General features: G+C 46.4%; 1 protein-coding gene across 2 annotated transcripts in view; it reads left to right on the forward strand.

The window, feature by feature from the left end:
- The first annotated feature begins 2,754 nt into the window (after positions 1-2,754).
- The window catches only part of LOC105497385 (aspartate rich 1), a 92,965-nt gene continuing 73,382 nt past the window's right edge, over positions 2,755-22,337 (forward strand). The window contains exons 1-9 of one of the 2 annotated variants that reach the window (XM_071080179.1): positions 2,755-2,901; positions 2,996-3,111; positions 6,211-6,333; positions 7,127-7,278; positions 12,374-12,441; positions 14,498-14,519; positions 17,141-17,226; positions 18,633-18,654; positions 21,970-22,064. In XM_071080179.1, coding sequence (XP_070936280.1) covers positions 6,245-6,333; positions 7,127-7,278; positions 12,374-12,441; positions 14,498-14,519; positions 17,141-17,226; positions 18,633-18,654; positions 21,970-22,064 — 534 coding nt within the window. In that variant the 5' untranslated portion in view covers positions 2,755-2,901; positions 2,996-3,111; positions 6,211-6,244. Of the gene's footprint in view, positions 2,902-2,995; positions 3,112-6,210; positions 6,334-6,893; positions 7,279-12,373; positions 12,442-14,497; positions 14,520-17,140; positions 17,227-18,632; positions 18,655-21,969; positions 22,065-22,337 lie in introns of both variants that reach the window. The other variant, XM_071080180.1, reaches the window with a different exon arrangement.

A 22,337-nucleotide genomic window follows, 5' to 3' on the forward strand; every position in this document is an offset into this window, starting at 1 on the left:
CTTCATTTCTTATCTCTCATATGATTTGATGCTTCTCCTGGGCTCTCAGTGTGGCGTTGGGGGAATCCTGACACCAGTGGGAAAGTAACCTGGAGGAGAGGATCACAGTCTCCCAGGTGTGTCCCCTGGGGAAATAGGCCAGGATAGGAGGAGTCGGCTCACTGAACACCGGTCCATCCATTCTCTCCCTCCTCCCCTTCCTTCTTGTAGCTCACCCCCCACTCACTGCCTGCTTTCTGGAGGGAGCTATTTGTGGCTGAACCTCCAAATACACCCTCTGTCCCTGTCCTGGTCTGGATCCTCTACCCACCCACGGCCTGTCTTTCCTCAGCCTGGAAATCCTACTCTGGGCCTGGAGTCCCTCTGCTTCTGGCCCTGGCTCCTGGAATGCCCTCCTTCCTCTCTGCCCAACTCCCCACCCCCAAGGGCTGGATTGTCCAGGACACTCCCACACCATCAAATTCATGAGCTCTTAAATTTTGGGCCCGTCTCGATTTTTCACCTGACAGCAGGTTCAGAGGTGTGAGAAAAATAGGAGGAAGCCAGGAAGGAAACACACATGAAAGGCCTGCAAGAGGCTCAGGACACTTGCAAAAGATAGGCTCTGAGCTCCCCAGGAACCAGTGCAAGAGGGGTGATAGCTCCATCATTTCTTTCTTTCCTTTTTTTTTTTTCTTTCAGATGGAGTCTCGCTCTGTCACCCAGGCTGGAGTGCAATGGCATGATCTCAACTCGCTGTAACCTCTGCTTCCCGGGTTCAACCGATTCTCCTGCCTCAGCCTCCTGAGTAGCTGGGATTACAGGTAGTGCCACAATGCCCGGCCAATTTTTGTATTTTTATTAGAGACAGGGTTTCACCATGTTGTTCAGGCTGGTGTGCTCCATCATTTCTAAGAGACTAAACAAGTCTTTGCTTGAGGGAAGTTGGTGTTTTCAATGCTGAGGCCAGGCATCTCATCATAATTAAAAGTGGGGATGTGTTTTTTTGTTTTGTTTTGTTTTTTTGAGACGGAGTCTTGCTCTGTCGCCCAGGCTGGAGTGCAGTGGCCGGATCTCAGCTCACTGCAAGCTCCGCCTCCGGGTTTTACGCCATTCTCCTGCCTCAGCCTCCCAAGTAGCTGGGACTACAGGCGCCCGCCACCTCACCCGGCTAGTTTTTTGTATTTTTTAGTAGAGACAGGGTTTCACCGTGTTGGCCAGGATGGTCTCGATCTCCTGAGCTCATGATCCGCCCGTCTCGGCCTCCCAAAGTGCTGGGATTACAGGCTTGAGCCACCACGCCTGGCCAGTGGGGATGTGTTTTACTCAAGGCCTCACTATTGATGGGATTTGGGCTCCGACATGTGCACAGGTGACTGCCTGGCAGCCCTAGGACATGGAGATTTTCTCAGATGTTTGGCACAGAAAGTCACTGGCCATCTTTGGAGCAAGCATCATTTTTGGGAAACACTTCTCCATTGGATCCTGAGCCTCAGGTGGAAAACCACGTCCTGTGTTGGGAATTTCTCTGGGAGGCTCCCTGGGTCTGGGGCTCCAGCTGCTCTCTGAGAAGAAGGTGTGAGGGGAGAGAACATGGCCCAGCCACACTCAGCCCCTCCTGCATGGTTCCTGCTGAGCGGGGTGTTAGAGGGGTGGGGGCACCAGCAGTGGTCAGGCCTGTGTTTCTGCGGGTGGGGCCAGGGAGGGACCCTCGGGGCATCCTAGGGAGTCTCTCCCATGGCTCCCGTTTGACTTTGCTGTGGCTGCTGCTGTCACAAATGACCCCTAATTTAGAGGCTTAAAAAATCGCACTTTGATTCCCTGGTCTGGAGTCAGACGTCCAAAATGAATCCTAGAGTGCTAAAATTAGGGTGCCAGCCCAGCCAGGCTCCTTTTGAGGGCTCTGGGGAGAATAGATTTCCAGGATTTTTCCAGCTTTTAGAGGACACCCTGGGCTCCTGTCCCCGTCCTCCTACTTTAAAGTCAGAGCTCAGCATCTTCAAATCTCTCTCCCACTCTTCTTTCTCTCTCCCCACCCCCCACCGTCTTCTCTCACCCTCCCTCCTTCTCTTCTTTTCTTTTTCTCCAGCCCTACACCTGCTCTCACTCTGACCCTCCTGCCTTTCTTTCCCTTATAAGGACCCCACCTTGGACCCACCCAGATAACCCAGGATCATCTTCCACCTCAAGCTCCTTCACATCCTCACATCTGTAAAGTCCCTGTGGCCACACAACACAGCACATGGACAGGTCCCGGGACTGGGACACAGCCATCCCTGGGCCCTAATTCAGCCACCCACAGCTCCTTTCCCTCCTTCCTCTCTCCTCCGGGTATAAGAAGGGAATGCAGAGAGGTTGGTTAATGAATACACACAGTTAGATGCAAGGGATGTGTTCTAATGTTGGATCGCAGAGTAGGGTGACTATGGTTAGCAATAACGTATTGTATATTTTAAAATAGCTACTAGAGAGAACTTGAAATACACTCAACACATGTAAATGATAAATACTCAAGGCCATACCCCAAATATCCTGACTTGATGATGACATGTTGGATGCACGGAACCAAACAGCACATGCACCTCATAGAAATGTCCAATATTATGTATCAGTATAATATTTTCTATGAATAAGAAAGGCAAAAAAAGAAGTTAAGCATAAATTAGGCATTTGACTTAGCAATTCCAGCCCTAGGAATTTATCTAGAAGAAATGAAAGCATGTGTTCCAAAACGAGGTGTACATAAATGTTCTCAGCAGCCTCATTCACTACAGGCAACAACTGGAAACAACCCAAGTATCCGTCAGCTAGAGAATGGATAGACCCATGTGGTCTGTGCATACAGCGGAGTGCTGCTCAGTTATACAAAGAAAAGAAACTATGGATACAGGCCACAGGAGGGATGAACTTCAAAACATTACAGTAAGTGAAAGAAGTAAAACTCCATGAGGGAAGTTGGTGGGTATGGACATATTTTTGAACTGGCTGAATTTTACTGTGTTCATTGGGGTATTAGGTATTGAGTCCCTGTTGACCAGGTGCTGTGGTAGGTACGGCCATTAGAGAAATGAGAAGCAGACGCCATCTCCATTGTGATGAGACTCACCCCATCAGCCGTTTCTGAACACTCAGGTACCTCAACTCTCACTGCTCACATTTGCAGGCTTTACTTAATGCCACTTAAATCTCCCTATTCCCCAAGTCTTCTTTCTTTTTTTCTTTTTTTTGAGACGGAGTCTTGCTCTGTCGCCCAGGCTGGAGTGCAGTGGCCGGATCTCAGCTCACTGCAAGCTCCGCCTCCCAGCTTTATGCCATTCTCCTGCCTCAGCCTCCTGAGTAGCTGGGACTACAGGGGCCCGCCACCACGCCCAGCTAGTTTTTTGTATTTTTTTAGTAGAGATGGGGTTTCACCATGTTAGCCAGGATGGTCTCGATCTCCTGACCTCGTGATCCACCCGTCTCGGCCTCCCAAAGTGCTGGGATTACAGGCTTGAGCCACTGCGCCCGGCCTCTTTTTTTTCTTTTTTTTTGTTTTAGACAGAGTCTTGCTCTGTCACCCAGGCTCCAGTACAGTGGCACCATCTCGGCTCATTGCAACATCCGTGTCCTGGGTTCAAGCAATTCTCCTGCCTCAGCCTCCCAAATAGCTTGGATTACAAGTGCCCACCACCAAGCCTGGCTTATTTTTGTATTTTTAGTAGAGACAGGGTTTTGCCATGTTGACCAGGCTGGTCTCGAACTCCTCCGGACCTCAAGTGATCTGCCCGCTTAGTCCTCCCAAAGCATTGGGATTACAGGCAAGAGCCACCACGCCCGGCCCCCAAGTCTCCTTTCTTTCCAACTCCCCTTATAAGGCACATCTTTTTAAAGCAATCCCTGCCATATCCATGCCTTCAATTGTTTTTTATGTGCTCTGATGACAGACAATAAAATTTAAATGTTGTTTTTATATAACAGCTTTATTTTACATGACACCTCATTCACGACGATCGTAAATTCAAAGTTACTCTAAGAAAGTAGTAACTAATAGGTTGTCATAAGAAAATGATGACTAAAATTTAGTATGTAAATTTTAGGAAATTTCATAAATGGTGTGTATTTTTTAAAACATGAGTTGTGATGTCACAGAATGGACTTAGCCTATAGAAGTTTCTATCCAACTTTCTACCAGAGAACTCCATTTCAATGTAATACTTAAGAGTCCAAAACTATCTTTTTTTTTTTTTTTGAGATGGAATCTTGTGCTTTCGGCCAGGCTAGAGTGCAGTGGCACGATCTCGCTCACTGCAAACTCCACCCCCCAGGTTTAAGTGATTTTCCTGCATCAGTCTCCCGAGTAGTTGAGATTACAGGCGCCCGTCATTGCCCCCAGCTAATTTTTTATAATTTTAGTACAGATGGGGGTTCACCATGTTGGCCAGGCTGGTCTCAAATTCCTGACCTCATAATCCACCCAGCTCGGCCTCCCAAAGTGCTGGGATTACAGGCATAAGTCATTGTGCCCAGCTGAAAACTATCTTATTCCCCATATCGCTTCCTCTTCCTACATTCTCTGTGTAGGAGAAAGTCGCTGTTATTTACCCAGTCCTTCCAACTAGAGCCTTAGCAGCCTGTTTTTCCTTTTACTTCCCCTGTTCTTCCACATCTAATCAGCTAACACTTCCTGTTCTGTCTCCCAAATGATCACAAAACTTTTCCATCCACTTCAGTCACTTCCACTGCCTTTAGCCTTATCTGTTCTCCCAGATGAACATAATGTCTCTCTTTTTTTTTTGAGACAGAATCTCTCTCTGTTGCCCAGGCTGGAGTTCAATGGTGTGATCTTGGCTCACTGCAACCTCCACCTCCTGGGTTCAAGTGATTCTCCTGCCTTAGCCTCTCGAGTAGATGGGACTACAGGCACCCGCCACCACGCCAGGCTAATTTTTGTATTTTTAGTAGAGATGGGGTTTCACCATGTTGGCCAGGCTGGTCTCGAACTCCTGACCTCAAATGATCCAGCCACCTTGGCCTCCCAACATAATGTCTCTTAATTGGTCCCATTGCTTCCATCAGTCCTTCTCTATTGTGCAGAGACTTCACTGCAAACACGTCTGATAGAGACTCCTCACTTCTGTGTGGTACAGTGACTCTCATGTTTCCGGAACAAAATTTAAACTCTATTTAAACTCTAGTGCTGGACAGTGAATGAGCCTTTGTATTCCAGGTTCATCCACTGTCCAGCAGTGTAGCCTCAGACAACTGAATTCTAAGCCTTTGTTTGCTCATCTGCCTGAACTCACTGAGCGGTTGTGGGACCTTGGGGAAGTTACTTGACTTTTCCAAAATGTGTACAATGGGACTGTTTCTGAGGGTTAAATGAGTATGCCACAGTTGGAACACTGTCAGGTACATAATACTTGCCAGATGTTGACTGTTCATCTTTATCCTATGAGGCCAATGGTACCCCACTGTGGGGTTCTCAATTTTGCATAAGAAAATAAAACTTTATGATTTGTTAGTGAAAGAAATATCTGAGGCCAGAGGTGGTGGCTCATGCCTATAATCCCAGCACTTTGGGAGGCCACGGTGGGCCGGTCATCTGAGGTCAGGAGATCAAGACTAACCTGATCAACATGATGAAACCCTCATCTCTACTGAAAATACAAAAATCAGCCAGATGTGATGGCATGCACCTGTAGTCCCAGCTACTCGGGAGGCTGGTGCTGGAGAATCGTTTGAACCTGGGAGGTGGAGGTTGCAATGAGCTGAGATCATGCCACTGCACTCTAGCCTGGTGGACAGTGCAACACTCCATCTCAAAAAATAAATAAGTAAATAAAAGAAATATCTGAGTACCCCTGTCATGGAAAGAAGAAGCAGAGGGAGAAAAGGGAGTTGGTAGGTCCTAGCATTACAGAGCTGGGAAGGATGTGTTCAGTCCCTATTTTATAGACCAGGAGGGGAAAGTGTGATGTGTCCCAGGCTTTCATTCAGGATACACAGCCATGACTCTCTATTGAGAGTGGGACCAGGGCCCTGGGGGTAGCTATGATCAAGTTGCAGACAAGAACTAACACTTGTAGGATGGAAGAGAAGCATTTAATTAGAAAAGCAGTCAAAAATTTGTGTATAACTGCATTTGGTACAAATGAAAGCTGTCAAACTCAGAAAAACAGAAATGCTGGTGGAACTGACTTTAGTAACTGAGGTTTTCTTTATTTTGTTTTTTTGTTTTGTTTTGTTTTTCAGACAGTTTCACCTTTGTCACCCAGGCTGGAGTGCAATGGTGCGATCTTGGCTCACTGTACAACCTCCACCTCCTGGATTCAAGCAATTCTCCTGCCTCAGCCTCCTGAGTAGCTGGGATTACAGGTGCCCACCACCAAACTGAGCTAATGTTTTGTATTTTTAGTAGAGATGGGGCTTCACCATGTTGGCCAGGCTGGTCTCGAATTCCTGACCTCAGGTGATCCACCCCCCTCAGCCTCCCAAAGTACTAGGATTATAGGCGTGAGCCACCACTCCTGGCTGTACCAGGGTTTTCTATTGAGTTTATTGCTAAGGGTGACTTCCAATAGCAACCCCCCTGCACTTTTCTCAGGACTGGAAAGCTCAGGCAGCCCAGGGTGAATAAAAGCCTGAGTAGTGCAGTCAGCACAGAGGGGCAGGGTGGCCACAAGATGGGCAGCAGCAGGGATGAGCATTGTGAGGCCTTGGGTGGGGCTGTGGGGCTGGACATTGTGAGTCACTAGCCTGGCCTGGCTGTTTCCTGGTAACCAGGTGACATAGGAAGCTTTGTGGGTTATAGGCATCAGCCAGGGCCAGCAGCCCTCAGTCGGAAGCGGGTAGTAGTAGTAGTAGGAGGAGCTCCGACCGTGCTGTGTTCCAGCAGTTTTTGTGCCTCTCGGCACTTGTGTTCATTTATTTTTCAGAGAAGATAGTAGGTCCCTGACCTCGTAGACCAGGCAGTTTGGGAGGTCGTGACTGAGGCCCCAGATCTGCCTGGAGTCAGGCTGCTTCTACAAGTGCTGTGCCAGCCTCAGTACTGTGGCTCCTCGGGCAGCACCGTTTCAGTTTCATCAAAGGCTCCGGCAGGAGTGGAGTGTGGGTGCCCGATGGGGTGTATACTGACCTGTTGCATCGAATCCACCTGTGGCTGCTGCAGGGGGGAGGAGGAAACCTGTTATGGATCTGATACTTATGAGGCTGTGGCTGCTGCAACATCAGAATCCACTACTGTAGAGCCTGGCAAGCTGGATGTGGGAGCCACGGAGGGCCACGACCTGCAGCACATCAGCAACCAAAAGATGCTCACAGGTAAAAAAGCCATGGGTGCCATTTACTCTCTGGCACACTGTGGCTACCCTCACCCCCTTCCCATACCGTTATCCCCAGAGACATCCTCAGCTTCCAGCTCCCTCCTGCCCATAGCCAGCTCTCCCAGACCTGGGACATGGGGGCAAAGGCTGACTCTGCCTCTTGTCTTTGTCGTTGAGGCTTTTTGATCTAGAAAAGGGAGAGCCCTTTTCTCAATGAAAATTCAAATACCCCAATCCCCATCCCATTCTCTAGCCGACCTATCCAGCCAGTTTGGTACCTAAATGAAGGAACCAGGTAAGGGTCAGATTGTTTCTTTTCTTCCATCCCTTAAGGTAGCTTATTTTTATTTTATTTATTTATTTAATTAATTTATTTAGATGGAGTCTCGCTCTGTTGCCCAAGCTGTAGTGCAGTGGTGCGATCTCAGCTCACTGCAACCTCTGCCTCCTGGGATCAAGCGATTCTCCTGCCTCAGCCTCCGCAGTAGGGACGACAGGCGCCCGCCACCACGCCTGGCTAATTTTTTATATTTTTAGTAGAGACGGGGTTTCACCATGTTAGCCAGGGCAGTCTCTATCTCCTAGCCTCGTGATCCACCTGCCTCAGCCTCCCAAAGTGCTGGGATTACAGGCACGAGCCACCGCACCCAGCCCCTAATTTAATTTTTTTTTTTTTTAAGTTCTGAGATACATGTGAGGATGTACAGTTTTGTTACATGGGTAAAAGTATGTCATGGTGGTTTGCTGCACCTGTCAACCCTTCACCTAGGTATGAAGCCCTGCGTGCATTAGCTGTTTATCCAGATGCTCTCCCTTCCCCTGGCTCCTGACAGGCCCCAGTGTGTGTTGTTCTCCTCTCTAACGCTATTCATATTCTAAGACCACTCCCTTGCTGATGACAAATCTAAGTGATAGGTCGCGGGGGAGTCTCTTGCCTGTTTTTGTCTGGAGAGCCTGCCTGGCTTCTGGTTCCTGATAAGAGTGAGGACCTGGAGTGCAGTGTGAGGAACAGATGGCTCAGTGAAGAACTGTGATCATCCACTGGAGACCCTGGAAACAGCCGTATCATTTAGATGGTGTGGGTTTGTGTGCAGGAGGGTTGGGAGGTAGCTAGGGGTGAATCCATGCGTAGTGAGTGTGAGTGTGTTTGTAAATGTGTGTTTTCCCCAAAAAATGTGGCCCCCATGCCCAGCACAGTACAAGTGTCACTTTTCTTGAATTCCTGGCCTATGTGGTCCTCTCACCTCAGCCTTCAGAGTCATGTTTTCTAATAAAAAGGAAGAAAAACTTCAGCACCACCATACACTTTACATAAATGACCTCTTTCCTCCCTCACCACAGCTGTACCTGAAGGTCAGTTTAATATCCCTACTCCTTAGATGGAGAGAGTGCAGAAAGGAGTGAACCCAGATTCTGACCTCCTGAATGGAGGAGGCAAAAGTGAACCCAGAAATGGGTCCCAGTGTTGATGGTCTGTATTACTCAACTGTGTCATCACTCAGGCTTGGTGACAGGACCCCACACCAGGGAGTTCCAGCACCTATGTGTGCCCCTGGAACTGTGTAGCCTATAAGCTGCCAAACTTTGCCCATCATCAAATGGGGCCCCAGTGGTCACAAAACCCAGGGTAGCAAAAGGTACACGGAACAACAGACGTTGGCATGGACATTAGTGTGAAATACACATAGAAAGCCCACAGGCTTCTGGTCAGTTCACAGATTCTGAGAAGTGTAAGGGTTCACATAGAACAGTGCAGGTCAACATCTGTCAGTGCTGGGCTCATTCCTCAGCACTTGGTCAAAGCAGGGAAGGATCAGGAAGATACTGCATTGTATTTAATAACAGGACTACCTCAAGCCTTAGAAATGCTCCAATCCATGGCCGGGTGCGGTGGCTCATGCCTGTAATCCCAGCACTTTGGGAGGTCGAGGTGGGTGGATTGCCTGAGGTTAGGAGTTCGAGACCAGCCTGACCAACCTGGTGAAACGTTGTCTCTACTTAAAATACAAAAATTAGCTGGGTGTGGTGGCAGGTTCCTGTAATCCCAGCTACTTGGGAGGCTGAGAGGAGAATCTCTTGAACCCAAGAGGCGGAAGTTGCAGTGAGCCGAGATCGAGCCATTGCACTCCTGCCTGAATGACTGAGTGAGACTCCATCTCAAAAAGAAGAATAAAAGAGAAGAGCAGAGGAGAAATAGCTAACAAGGTTAGTACTCATATCTCTGAGAACCCTTCTGAGTAGGAGTGAGCAGGATCTGGCCTTCCTGTCTGCCGAGAGCATGGTGTGGACGTCATCCTGAATGCCTCAAGAATGGAGTTTCATTGCTTTCTCTTGTCTCCTCCATCTCTGTGTGACGATGGCAGTGACACCAGCAGAAATTGGTGAGGAGGCAGAACAGGAATCAGGTCCCCACTTCTCTGACACAGAGCAGACAGGACACAAGTCAGGACAGACACAGACAGGTCCCAGGCCTGATCTTTCTGGGCATAGGACAGATGAGTTTTTCCTTTTCACCTCTCCTGGAAGTCACTTGAGGAATGGTCCTTGAGGAGACAGTATTGGCCAAGGGTTGTCTGGCCTAGAAATGTGTTTTTTTTTGTTTTTTTTTTTTTTGAGAGGGACCCTCACTGTGTTACCCAGGCTGGAGTGCAGTGGTGCGATCTCAGCTCACTGTAACGTCCACCTCCCAAGTTCAAGTGATTCTCCTGCCTCAGCCTGTCGAGTAGCTGGAATTACAGGCATGCACCACCATGCCCAGCTAATTTTTGTATTTGCAGTAGAGATGGGGTTTCTCCATGTTGGCTAGGCTGGTCTCAAACTCCTGACATCAGGCGATCTGCCCACCTCGGCCTCCCAAAGTGCTGGGATTACCGGCGTGAGCCCCCATGCCTGGCTGACATGTGTTTCAACTGGACAAAGCCCCTTAGCACTAGTACCAGGGGAGGTGGGGAGGGACATGAGTTCCAGTGCACCAGGAGCCAGCAAAGGGATGGGGACTGATTCCAGAGTCCAGCTCATCCTTGCAACTCTTCTGTGGAATCCAGAACACGTCAATTTCCACTTATTTTATAGAAGGTTTGGAATCTTCAGTGTCAAACTCTATCTGTGTTGTGTCTTCCCACAGGGTGGATAGAGGAACCCTGGCTACGGGTGTTTCCTGCCAGGGCAGTGACTGTGTCTTCCTCATTAGTCCTTACCCCAGAGCTCAGTCCTGGGGAGAACATGTTAGGCCCCATGGGCATTGTAGTGAACACATCCCTGGGATGAGTTCTAGGTCAGCCCTGGGCTGGGATCTAGCGCACATGTGGAAATGTTCCCTTCTCAGCCTGTCCAGCCTGTTGAGCCCTACACCAACCCTGGAGCCTGCCCCAGCTTCTGAGTCAGGGTCCCTGGAGATGAGGTTGAGCTCCTGAGGACAGTGAGGTGCCCCTGCCCCTCGGCTCCTGCTGCTCTGATCCGGTCTAGACAGGGAGTGCAGGGCCACGGTCTTCCCCTGTGTGCACATGCGCCCCCTGCTGGAATCCCTCTGGACCTGGATGTTGTCCTCATTGTTGTCATATCCTCAGCCCCACACAGTGACTGGGCCTTGTGCACAGGCCCAGGAAGTTACCATAAATGTATGGTGGGAGCACAGCTGTAAACCATTTCGCAAGGAAACACCAGGGGAGGGGGTCATGTCTTCCTCATGTCTGGATTTCCTGTGTCATTTATTGTGGTTGTCAGTCATATATGTGCCTCCTCATATTTCAATACATTTAAATATTTACAAGTAAAAGTTCAGGGCCTGGCATGGTGGCTCACACCTGTAATTCCAGCACTTTAGGAGGCCGGGGCGGGTGGATCACCTGAGGTCAGGAGTTAGAGACCAGGCTGGCCATCATGGTGAAACCCCATCTCTACTAAAAATGCAAAAATTAGCCGTGTATGGTGTTGCATGTCTGTCATCCCAGCTACTCAGGAGACTGAGGCAGGAGAATCGCCTGAACCCGGGAGGCAGAGGTTGCAGTGAGCTGAGTTCATGCCATTGTACTCCAGCCTGGGCAGCAAGAGTGAACCTTTGTCTCAAAAAATTAAAAAAAAAAAAAAAAAAAAAAAGAACCTCATCGCGACAGCCACCGTGCAATGGCCCAACAGAATGCTCTTTCACATCTGCTGTGAGCCTGGCTGAGGGGCTGATTGTTGAACTCCTGTAACTCAAAGCGTGCACATCAAAGTGGGAATCTCAGGGCTGTGAGATTGGAGGTGAGACCTATAATGGGCCAGTGGAAGGAAAAAGTTGAAACATGGTTCCTTCAGTTCTTCTTTCTCAGTTAAAGGCTGGCAAGTGTGAGCGATGCCTTTCTAGAGACCTCTGACTCCCCAGAGCCCAGGGAGAGTCTGACAACACCGAGGGAGGGGCAGAGTGATCTCGTGTAACCCAGTGTGGCCTCACCTGGAGTAGGAGGGTGGGCGAGTTGCTCTCTGGAATAATTTCTTGTGGAGTTTTTGTCTCTAAAGATTGGCCAATGGACACCGTCCATGAGGGCAGCTGCAGTGAGGCAGATCTGCAGGTAGAGAATGATACTCTAGGAGGATCTCTGGGAGCAGTTGGGTGACACCTGTTTCTTTGGAACCTAGGAAAAGGGCGAGAAAGTCAGAACCAAAGGAGATATGTGTAGAAGTCTGACTTATTCCTTTTGTATTTTAATAAGATAGAGAGGAGACGATTAGTGTCCATGGGCTTTGTGTGCTGTAACCATTTTTTTTAACCATTTTGTAACCATTTTTTTCCTTGCTCTGATTTTAGTAATTACCTTTTCCAGAAGACCAGTTTTTCCTTTCTATGTTACAGCAAACATCAAAGCCTTGAGTTTTGATTGGTTAATATCTTCTGGGACTTGGGAATGCAAGAGTCTTATTAGGTCCAGGCACTGACTAAGATGCGAGGTATCTGGTGAGACTCCCTCATGCTCACTACTTGAACATATTTGTTTCTCTGAGATGGTCTCAGAATCTTCAGTCCCACGCTCCATATGCCGCATCCAGCAAAGCTCCCTGAGGGACTCACAGTCTCCAACCACCAGGGCACTGACATTAACTCTGTGTCCTTTCAGGTCCCCCTGAGGACAGCCTGAATTTAAAATCTCTACCACCAAGTGAGGAAGACAATCATGATGCCCAGGTAAGACCCCCTTTCTTTTCCTTCTGAGGAAATGTTGCTTTCCTGATGTGAGAAACAAACTCACCCATCCACACCCAAAGAATGGACTCAGAGGCCCGCAGAACAGAGAAAGTGAGACTTTTAATGATAGTCTTGCAAGATCGGGTGTCTGATGGGCAGACACACCCAGCACAGTTTCTTTGTTTTTTTGTTTTTTGTTTTTTTTTTTTTTTTTTTTTTTTTGAGACAGAGTTTTGCTCTTCCGCTCAGGCTGGAATTCAGTGGCATGATCCTGGCTCACCACAACCTCTACCTCTTGGGTTCAAGCAGTTCTCCTGCCTCAGCCTCCTGAGTGGCTGAGATTACAGGCGCTTGCCACCACACCCAGCTAATTTTTTTATAGTTTTAGTAGACATGAGGGTTTTACCATGTTGACCAGGCTGGTTTTGAACTCCTGACCTCAAGTGATCTGCCTGCCTCGGCCTCCCAAAGTGCTAGGATTACATGCGTGAGCTACCATGCCCGGTCCCACCCAGAAGAGTTTCAACAACCAATTTATCCCCTAGTGTGCAGGTCCCTCCCCTGGTTCCTCATAGGCTGAGTACTATGAGGTCACAATCTTCCCAGGTGTCACATATTGATTGACGTGTAGGGGCTTTAGGTATTTTTTTTTATGGTTGTCTTACTGCATTTTGTTGAAGCCCACAATGCATTGCCATCCTAGTCAGCTCAGGGGCTCTTCAAGTATTTGACTTATGACCTAAGTAGCTGGGCAGGCTGATAAGAACAAACAAAGTGAGCTATTTTGCAGGCTAGTGAACTTTCAACTTAGACTAAACTTATTTGTTAAAGTGAGGACAACTAAGCAGGGTGGAAGGGGGACCCAACAAGCAGGCATTGCCTATCCAACCAGGAGCCTAGGATTTCTTCTGTCCTTTGCTGACCTAAACAGGTTCAAGGCACTTTCTCTTAAAAATGAACCGCTGTGTGGCCGGCCACGGTGGCTCACGCTTGTAATCCCAGCATTTTGGGAAGCCGAGGCGGGCGGATCACGAGGTCAGGAGATCGAGACCATCCTGGCTAACACGGTGAAACCCTGTCTCTACTAAAAATACAAAAAATTAGCCGGGTGTGGTGGTGGGCGCCTGTAGTACCAGCTACTCGGGAGGCTAAGGCAGGAGAATGGCGTGAACCCGGGAGGTGGAGCTTGCAGTGAACCGAGATCGTGCCACTGCACTCCAGCCTGGGCAACAAAGCGAGACTCCGTCTCAAAAAAAAAAAAAAAAACACAACAATGGACTGCTGTGGTCCAGTGCGGTGGCTCATGCCTGTAATCCCAGCACTTTGGGAGGCCAAGGTGGGCAGATCACAAGGTCAGGAGGAGATCGAGACCATCCTGGCCAACATGGTGAAACCCCATCTCTACTAAAAATACAAAAATTAGCTAGGTGTGGTGGCGCATGCCTGTAATCCCAGCTCCTCAGGAGGCTGAGGCAGGAGAATAGCTTGAACCTGGGAGGTGGAGGTTGCAGTGAGCTGAGATTGCACCACTGCACTCCAGCCTGGCGATAAAGCTAGACTCCATCTCAAAAAATAAAAATAAAAAATAAAAAGACCACTGTATGTATTATTTCCTTCACCTGATTTCTTTCCTTCTCAATTAATTTTGATGTAAGAATATGACGAGGCACATTATGTACAACATACACAATAGTCCTTCTTGGGGTAGAGTTCAGTGGGAACGTCTTCCCATCTAATACATGACACGCTAGGATGTTTTTAATCACAGCATCCATCGTCAACTGTAATGCAGAGGGATTTTCCTCCACGCCAGTTTTCCTCTTTGAATTACGCATTGTGAGTTTACCAATCTAAATCAACTTCAAAGAAACTCCGTGGGAAAATCTCTTGTCTTTTCCACACATGTCCTCTATGCTAGAGTGTTTTGTCTTTGACATGGACTCAACCACTGTTTCAAAAATAGTTTTGTGAAGTCATCAAGAGACTAACAGATCTGTGTAAGGGGTGCAGCAGAATTGATCTAATCCTCATGGCATCTTCTTTTGTCTCGTTGCAGATTTTACCATCACCTGTGCAGGGTACGTACCTTGAACTAACTCACTTTCTGAGAAACAACCTTGCTGGCTTTAATATATAGAAACCTTAATCTGGGTTCCTGTTAAGAATATTGGGGATCTGGTGAGAGCAAATGATTTTGCAAGTGTATAGCTCTGACCAGAGGGGCTGTAGAAATGTATGTGAACTCAGAGGACCAACCAGGAGATTTTGTGTGAGCCAGTGTGTCTTCACCTGGAGTAGGAGAAGTGAGTGCACCTCTCACTGACTTATCCTGATGTTAGTGGTTCTAAAGTGTGGATTCTGGAGAATCTCAGCAGGGAAGAGGATACCTTTCCAGGTAGGCAACAAGACATCAGATGGGGTCTAATAAAACAGCATTTCCAGGAACATTCATGTTATACCCGCTGCTTGGGAGGCTGAGGGATGGTGTAGAAAGAGAAAAAGAAAAAGTAAATATAAGCCGAGTTTGTTATTTTCCGAGTTTAATGTCTTCATGGTGAGAAGTACTATGTTTATGGGCTTTTGAGTATCCTGTGTTTTCGATCATCTCTTCTTGCTTTATTATTTAAAGATTATTTTTCTGAGAACATCTGCTCTTTTCTGTCTGTGCCACTGCAAAATATCAGAGCCTTTGGTTTGGGACACAGTTCTGTCACAGGCAGTTACTTAATCCTGGAGACAGAATTCTTCTGTGATGTGCCCAGATGCATAGGGGAAGTAGATCCTCACCTTATGAACTGTTAGGTTTCATGTCAGCACAGACACATGACATTCATTTGTCTGTCCTTGCCTTTTACCTCTGGTGTCAAGAGCTCTTCCTGGGTGTGGAGGATAGAATGAAAATTCACTCTGGGTTCACTGCAGAAGCTCCAATGTCTTGGAAATGGAGGGAGAAGCACAACCTTGAGCACACTGTCAGCATTCCATTTCTTCATTTGAATGAGAATATGCAGTTTTACCGTCATTTGTGGAAGAGACTTTCCTTTCCCCATTGTGTATTCTTGGTACCTTTGTGAAGATCAGCTGACTCTGTATGTGTGCATTTAATTCTGGGCTCTCAATTGTATATCTGTGATACTTATGTGTGCCCCCATGCTAGAAGCATGCTGTCTGAATTTCTCTGTTTTTTTTGTAGATTTCAATCTCATGAATGTGCGTCCTCCAACACTATTCTTTTTCAATGTTACCATGGTTATTTGAGGCACACAAAAGTTCACTAAAGTCTTAGGATTAACTTTTCCATTTCTGCACAGATGGCTGTTGCCAGTTTGATAGCAGTTGTTGTGGGTCTGTAGATCATGTGTGTAGTATTGTGTGTTAGTCATGCTTAGTCTTCCTATCCATGAATACAGGATGCCTTTCCACTTATTTGCATGTTCTTTACTTTCTAGAATCTTTATGTTGACAGCTGATTAGTTAGATTTAAAATGACCGATAGAAATTTGTGATTTCTTTTTTTTTTTTTTTTTTTGAGACAGAGTCTCACTCTGTCACCATACTGGGGTGCAGTGATGTGATTTCTCCTCACTGCCGCCTTCGCTTCCCGGATTCAAGTGATTCTCCTGCCTTATCCTCCCAAGTAGCTTGGAATACAGGCATGTACCACCACACCCAGCTAATTTTTATATTTTTGGTAGAGTCATGGTTTTACCATGTTGGCCAGGATGGTCATGATCTCTTGACCTCATGATCCGCCCACCTCGGCCTCCCAAAGTGCTGGGATTACAGGCGTGAGCCACCGCGCCTGGCCAAATTTGTGATTTCTTATACCAATATTTTGTATTTCTGAATGAATAGGCATCAAATTAAAAAAAAATTATGTAAAGTAGTTAACCAAAAAATCACCCTTGTCCTCACGGACATTTTTTCATGAATTTGTTCATTAGTATACATTTCCTCATTTCAGTAGATCATGTATATTTGAACCTGGAAACTTATCCTCATGTGAGCTTGGCCTGTATGAATGAAGCCTGACCTTTAGGGACTCTCCTCAGGGAGAGTGACATAGGAGCTGATGAAGCCCCTGATCACAGGAGCCCAAAAGGTTGTGTGCACACACCCTTATTCCAGAAGACTTACAAAGAGGAAATCATGATTGTTTTTAATTGTAGTATTTTAGTATTACTTTTTAAATGATCTGTGTGAAAAAGAATGTGTGATTAATAGAATAGAGTAATTTGGGTAAAATTGAGTCCATTTCACCAATAAAACAGGCTTTTACTTCAGTAATAAATCCTTTGAAATAGATGTTAGAGGTAGTACCAGCATAATTGGGTCCTAGTGTGCTTACACGGTCTTGAATACGTTAAGCAAATGCTGTTTGTTTTGAAGAATTTCAAAACATGTGAGAGGGAGGAAGGCACTCTTCCGTTGACCCTTAGTGTGTGCTTTAGTTCCATTTGGGATTGACTGTTTTGTGTTACTGCATGATGCCTCTAGTACAAGGCCAAGGCCTCCATGTCTCATGTCTTTCCTGCTCCCCTTCTCTGCCATCCCTCTTCCACTCAGGGGAATAGCCCAGCATCAACGCAGTCCATGCTTGTTAATCAACCACCTCCATACACCACATCCAGCAAAGCTCCCTGAATGACTCACAGTCACAAACACCCAGGGCACTGATCTTTCCTCTGTGTCCTTCCAGGTTCTGAGGACAACCTGAGTTTATTAAGCCTACCACGAAGTGAAGATTATGATGGTGATCATGATGATGATGATGATGATGCCCAGGTAAGACCACCATTCTTTGTCTTCTAAGGAGGTGCTGGTTTTCTGATGTGAGAAACAAAGTCACCAGTCCAAACCCGAGGAATGGACTCAGGGAGCTTAAAAATAGCAGAAGTGAGATTTTCTTTCCTTTTTTTTTTTTTTTTCTTTTTTTCTTTTTGAGACAGAGTCTCGCTCAGTTGGCCAGGCTGGAGTGCAGTGGTGCAATCTTGGCTCCCTGTAACCTCCATCTGCTGGGCTCAATGAATTCTCCTGCCTCAGCCTCCTGAGTAGCTGGGATTACAGGCATGTGTCCCCATGCCCAGCTAATTTTTGTATTCTTAGTAGAGACGGGGTTTCACCATGTTGACCAGGCTGGTCTCAAACTCCTGACCTCAGGTAATCCACTCACCTCAGCCTCCCAAAGTGCTGGGATTACAGGCATGAGCCACCCCACCTGGCTGAAAGTGAAACTTTTAATGACAGTGTTGCAAGATCCGGTGTCTGATGGGCAGGCACACCCAGCACAGTTTCAATAAGCAATTTATCCCCTAGTGTGCAGGTCCCTCTCCTGGTTCCTCATAGGCTGAGTACTGTGGAGTCACAATCTTCCCAGGTGTTGCCTATTGATTTTGGGGAGGGGGTTTTAGGTATTTTTCTAGGGTTGTCTTACTACATTGTGTTGCAGCCCACAATGCATTACCATCCTAGTCAGCTCAGAGGCTCTTCAAGTATTTGACTTATGACCTAAGTAGCTGGGCAGGCTGATAAGAACAGACAAAATGAGCTATTTTTCAGGCTACTAAACTTTCATCTTAGACTAATCTTCTTTGGTTGAAGTGAGGGCAACTAAGAGGGGAAGAGGGGGGCCCAAGAAGCAGGCATTGCCCATCCAAGCAGGAGCTTGGCATATCCTACTTCTTCTGTCCTTTGCTGACCTAAACTGGTTCAAGGCACTTTGTTAAAAATGGACCACTGTATACATTATTTTCTTCACCTGATTTCTTTCCTTCTCAATTAATTTTGATATAAAAATATGACAAGGCACATTATGTACAACATATACAATTCTCTTTGTGAGGGTGGAGTTCAGTCTGAGTTTCTTTTCATCTCATACATGACACACTAGGGTGGTTTTGAAGGACAGCATCCATCACCAGCTGTAATGCAGAGGCGTTTTCCTCCACACCAGTTTTTCTCCTTGGATGAGGCATTGTGCATTTACCAATCTAAATCAACCTCAAAGATTAATTCTGTGGGAAAAGCTCTTGTCTTTTCCACAGGTGTCCTCTATGCTAGAATGTTTGGCCTTTGACTCACCACTGTTTCACAAGTAGTTTTGTGAAGTCATCAGGAGACTAACAGATCTGTGTAAGGGGTGCAGCAGAGTTGATCTAATCCTCATGGCATCTTCTTTTGTTTCATTGCAGATTTCACCGTCATCTGTCCTGGGTATGTACCTTGAACTAACTCACTTTCTGAGAAACAACCTTGCTGGCTTTAATATATAGAAACCTTAATCTGGGTTCCTGTTAAAAATATTGAGGGTGTGGTGAGAGGAAATGATTTTGCAAGTGTATAACTGTGACCAGCGGGGCTGTAGAAATGTGTGTGAACTCAGAGGACCAACCAGGAGCTTTTGTGTGAGCCAGTGTGTCTTCACCTGGAGTAGAAGTGAGTGCACCTCTCACTGACTTATCCTGATGTTGGTGGTTCTAAAGAGTGGATTCTGGAGAATCTCAGCAGGGAAGAGGATGCCTTTCCAGGTAGGCAACAAGATTTCAGATGGGATCTAATAAAACAGCATTTCCAGGAACCTTCATGTTATACCTGCTGCTTGGGAGGCTGAGGGAGGGTGTAGAAAGAGAAAAATAAAAAGTAAATATAAGCTGAGTTTGTTATTTTCCGAGTTTAACGTCATCTTGGTGAGAAGTACTATGTTTATGGGCTTTTGAGTATCCTGTGTTTTCGATCATCTCTTCTTGCTTTATTATTTAAAGATGATTTTTCTGAGAACACCTGCTCTTTTCTGCCTGTGTCACTGCAAAATATCAGAGCCTTTGGTTTGGGACACAGTTCTGTCACAGGCAGTTACTTAATCCTGGATATAAAATTCTGCGGTGTGCCCAGATGCATAGGAAAAATGGATATTCACCTTTATGAACTGTTAGCTTTCATGGCAGCACATTCATTTGTCTGTCCTTGCTGTTTACCTCTGGTATGAAGACATCTCCCTGGGCATGGAGGACAGAATGAAAATTCACTCTGGGCTCATTGCAAAAGCTCCAGTGTCTTGGAAATGGAAGGAGTAGCACAGCCTTGAGCACACTGTCAGCATTCAATTTTTCCTTTGAATGAGCATGTGCAGTTTAACCATCATTTGCGGAAGAGGCTTTCCTTCCCCGTTGTGTATTCTTGGCACCTCTGTTGAAGATCAGCTGACTCTGTATGTGTGCATTTAATTCTGGGCTCTCGATTCTATATCTGTGATACTTATGGGTGCCCTCATGCTAGAAGCATGCTGTCTGAATTTCTCTGTTTTTTGTAGATTTCAGTCCATGAATGTGCTTCCTCTAACACTATTCTTTTTCAATGTTACCATGGCTATTTGAGGCACATAAAAATCCATTAAAGTCTTAGGATTATCTTTTCCATTTCTGCACAGATGGCTGCTGCCAGTTTAATAGCAGTTGTTGTGAGTCTGCAGATCATTTGTGTAGTATTGTGTGTTAGTCATGCTTAGTCTTTCTATCCACGAATACGGCATACCTTTCAAGTTATTTGTAAGTTCTTTACTTTCTAGAATCTTTATGTTGACAGCTGATTAGTTAGATTTAACATGACTGATATACATTTGTGATTTTTTTTTTTTTTTTTTTGAGTAGAGTCTCACTCTGTCACCATACTGGGTGCAATGATGTGATCTCCGCTCACTGCCACCTCTGCCTTCCGGGTTCAAGTGATTCTCTTGCCTTAGCCTCCCGAGTAACTGGGACTACAGGTGCATGCCACCACATCCAGCTAATTTTTGTATTTTTAGTAGAGATGTGGTTTCACCATGTTGACTGGGATGGTCTCGATCTCTTGACCTTGTGATCCACCCACCTCGGACTCCCAAAGTGCTGGAATTACAGGGATGAGCCACCATGCCTGGCCAAACTTGTGACATCTTATACCAATATTTTGTATGTCTGAATGAATAGGCCTCAAATGAAAAATGTTATATAAGCTAGTTAACCAAAAATCACCCCCATACTCATGGACATTTGTTCATGGATGTGTTCATTTGTGTTGGTATACATTTCCTCATTTCAGTAGATCATGTATATTTGAACCTGGAAATTTATCCTAATGGCAGAAAGTATTGAGAGTCACGACTCTCAACTTCACTGGTGTAGGTTGCGCAGGCTGTGTGAGTTTGGCCTGTTAGAATGAAGCCTGATTTTTAGGGAATCTCCTCAGGGAGAGTGACACAGAGCTGCTGAAGCCCCTGATCACAGGGGCCCAAAAGGTTGTGTGCACACACCCTGGTTCCAGAAGAAGACTTACAAGGAGGAAATCATGACTATTTTTAATTGTAGCATTTTAATATTTCATTTTTTATTTTTTATTTTTATTTATTTATTTATTTATTTTTTTTTTTGAGACGGAGTCTCGCTCTGTCGCCCAGGCTGGAGTGCAGTGGCCGGATCTCAGCTCACTGCAAGCTCCGCCTCCCGGGTTCACGCCATTCTCCTGCCTCAGCCTCCCGAGTAGCTGGGACTACAGGCGCCGCCACCTCGCCCGGCTAGTTTTTTGTATTTTTTAAAGTAGAGACGGGGTTTCACCGTGTCAGCCAGGATGGTCTCGATCTCCTGACCTCGTGATCCGCCCGTCTCGGCCTCCCAAAGTGCTGGGATTACAGGCTTGAGCCACCGCGCCCGGCCTATTTCATTTTTTAAATGACCTCTATGAAAAAGAAATTGTGATCAGCCTGGTGCGGTGGCTCATGCCTGTAATCCCATCACTTTGGGAGGCCGAAGTGGGCGAATCAGGAGGTCAGGAGATCCAGACCATCCTGGCTAATATGGTGAAACCCTGTCTCTACTAAAAATACAAAAAAATTAGCCGAGTGTGGCAGTGGGTGACTGTAGTCCCAGTTACTCGGGAGGCTGAGGCAGGAGAATGGTGTGAACACAGAAGGTGGAGCTTGCAGTGAGCCAAGATCATGCCACTGCACTCCAGCCTGGGGAACAGAGGGAGACTCTGTCTCAAAAAAAAAAAAGAAAAAAAAATTATATATATATATATATATGTGATCAGTAGAATAGAGTAATTTGGGTAAAATTGAATCCATTTCACTATTAATTAAGTAATTAATCCTTTAAAATAGATGTTAGATGTAGTACCAGCATAATTGGGTCCTAGTGTACTTGCACGGTCTTGAATACGTTAAGAAAATGCTGTGTGTTTTGAAGAGTTTTAAAACATTTGAGAGGGAGGAAGGCACTCTTCCATTGACCCTTAGTGTGTGCTTTAGTTCCATTTTGGATTGACTGTTTTGTGTTACTGCATGATGCCTCTAGTACAAGGCCAAGGCCTCCATGTCTCATGTCTTTCCTGCTCCCCTTCTCTGCCATCCCTCTTCCACTCAGGGGAATAGCCCAGGATCAACTCAGTCCAGGCTTGTTAATCAACCACTTCCACATGGCACATCCAGCAGAGCTCCCTGAGTGACTCACAGTCACAAACACCCAGGGCACTGATCTTTCTTCTGTGTCCTTCCAGGTTCTTCTGAGGACAACCTGAGTTTAGTAAGCCTACCACGAAGTGAAATTAATGATTGGGATGATGATGATGACAATGATGATGATGATTTCCGGGTAAGACCACCTTTCTTTGTCTTCTAAGGAAATGTTGGTTTTCTGATATGAGAAACAAACTCACCCATTGAAACCCAAAGAATGGACTCAGGGAGCTGAAAAACAGCAAAAGTGAGATTTTCCCTTACCTCCCCTCCCCCCCCCTCCCCTCCCCTCCCCCTCCCTCCCCTCCCCTCTCCTTTCCTTTCTTTTTTTTTTTTTTTTTTTTTTTTTTTTTGAGACGGAGTCTCGCTCTGTCGCCCAGGCTGGAGTGCAGTGGCGCAATCTCGGCTC

This window comes from Macaca nemestrina, chromosome 15 (genome assembly GCF_043159975.1).
Source record: "Macaca nemestrina isolate mMacNem1 chromosome 15, mMacNem.hap1, whole genome shotgun sequence".
Lineage (NCBI taxonomy): Eukaryota > Metazoa > Chordata > Mammalia > Primates > Cercopithecidae > Macaca > Macaca nemestrina.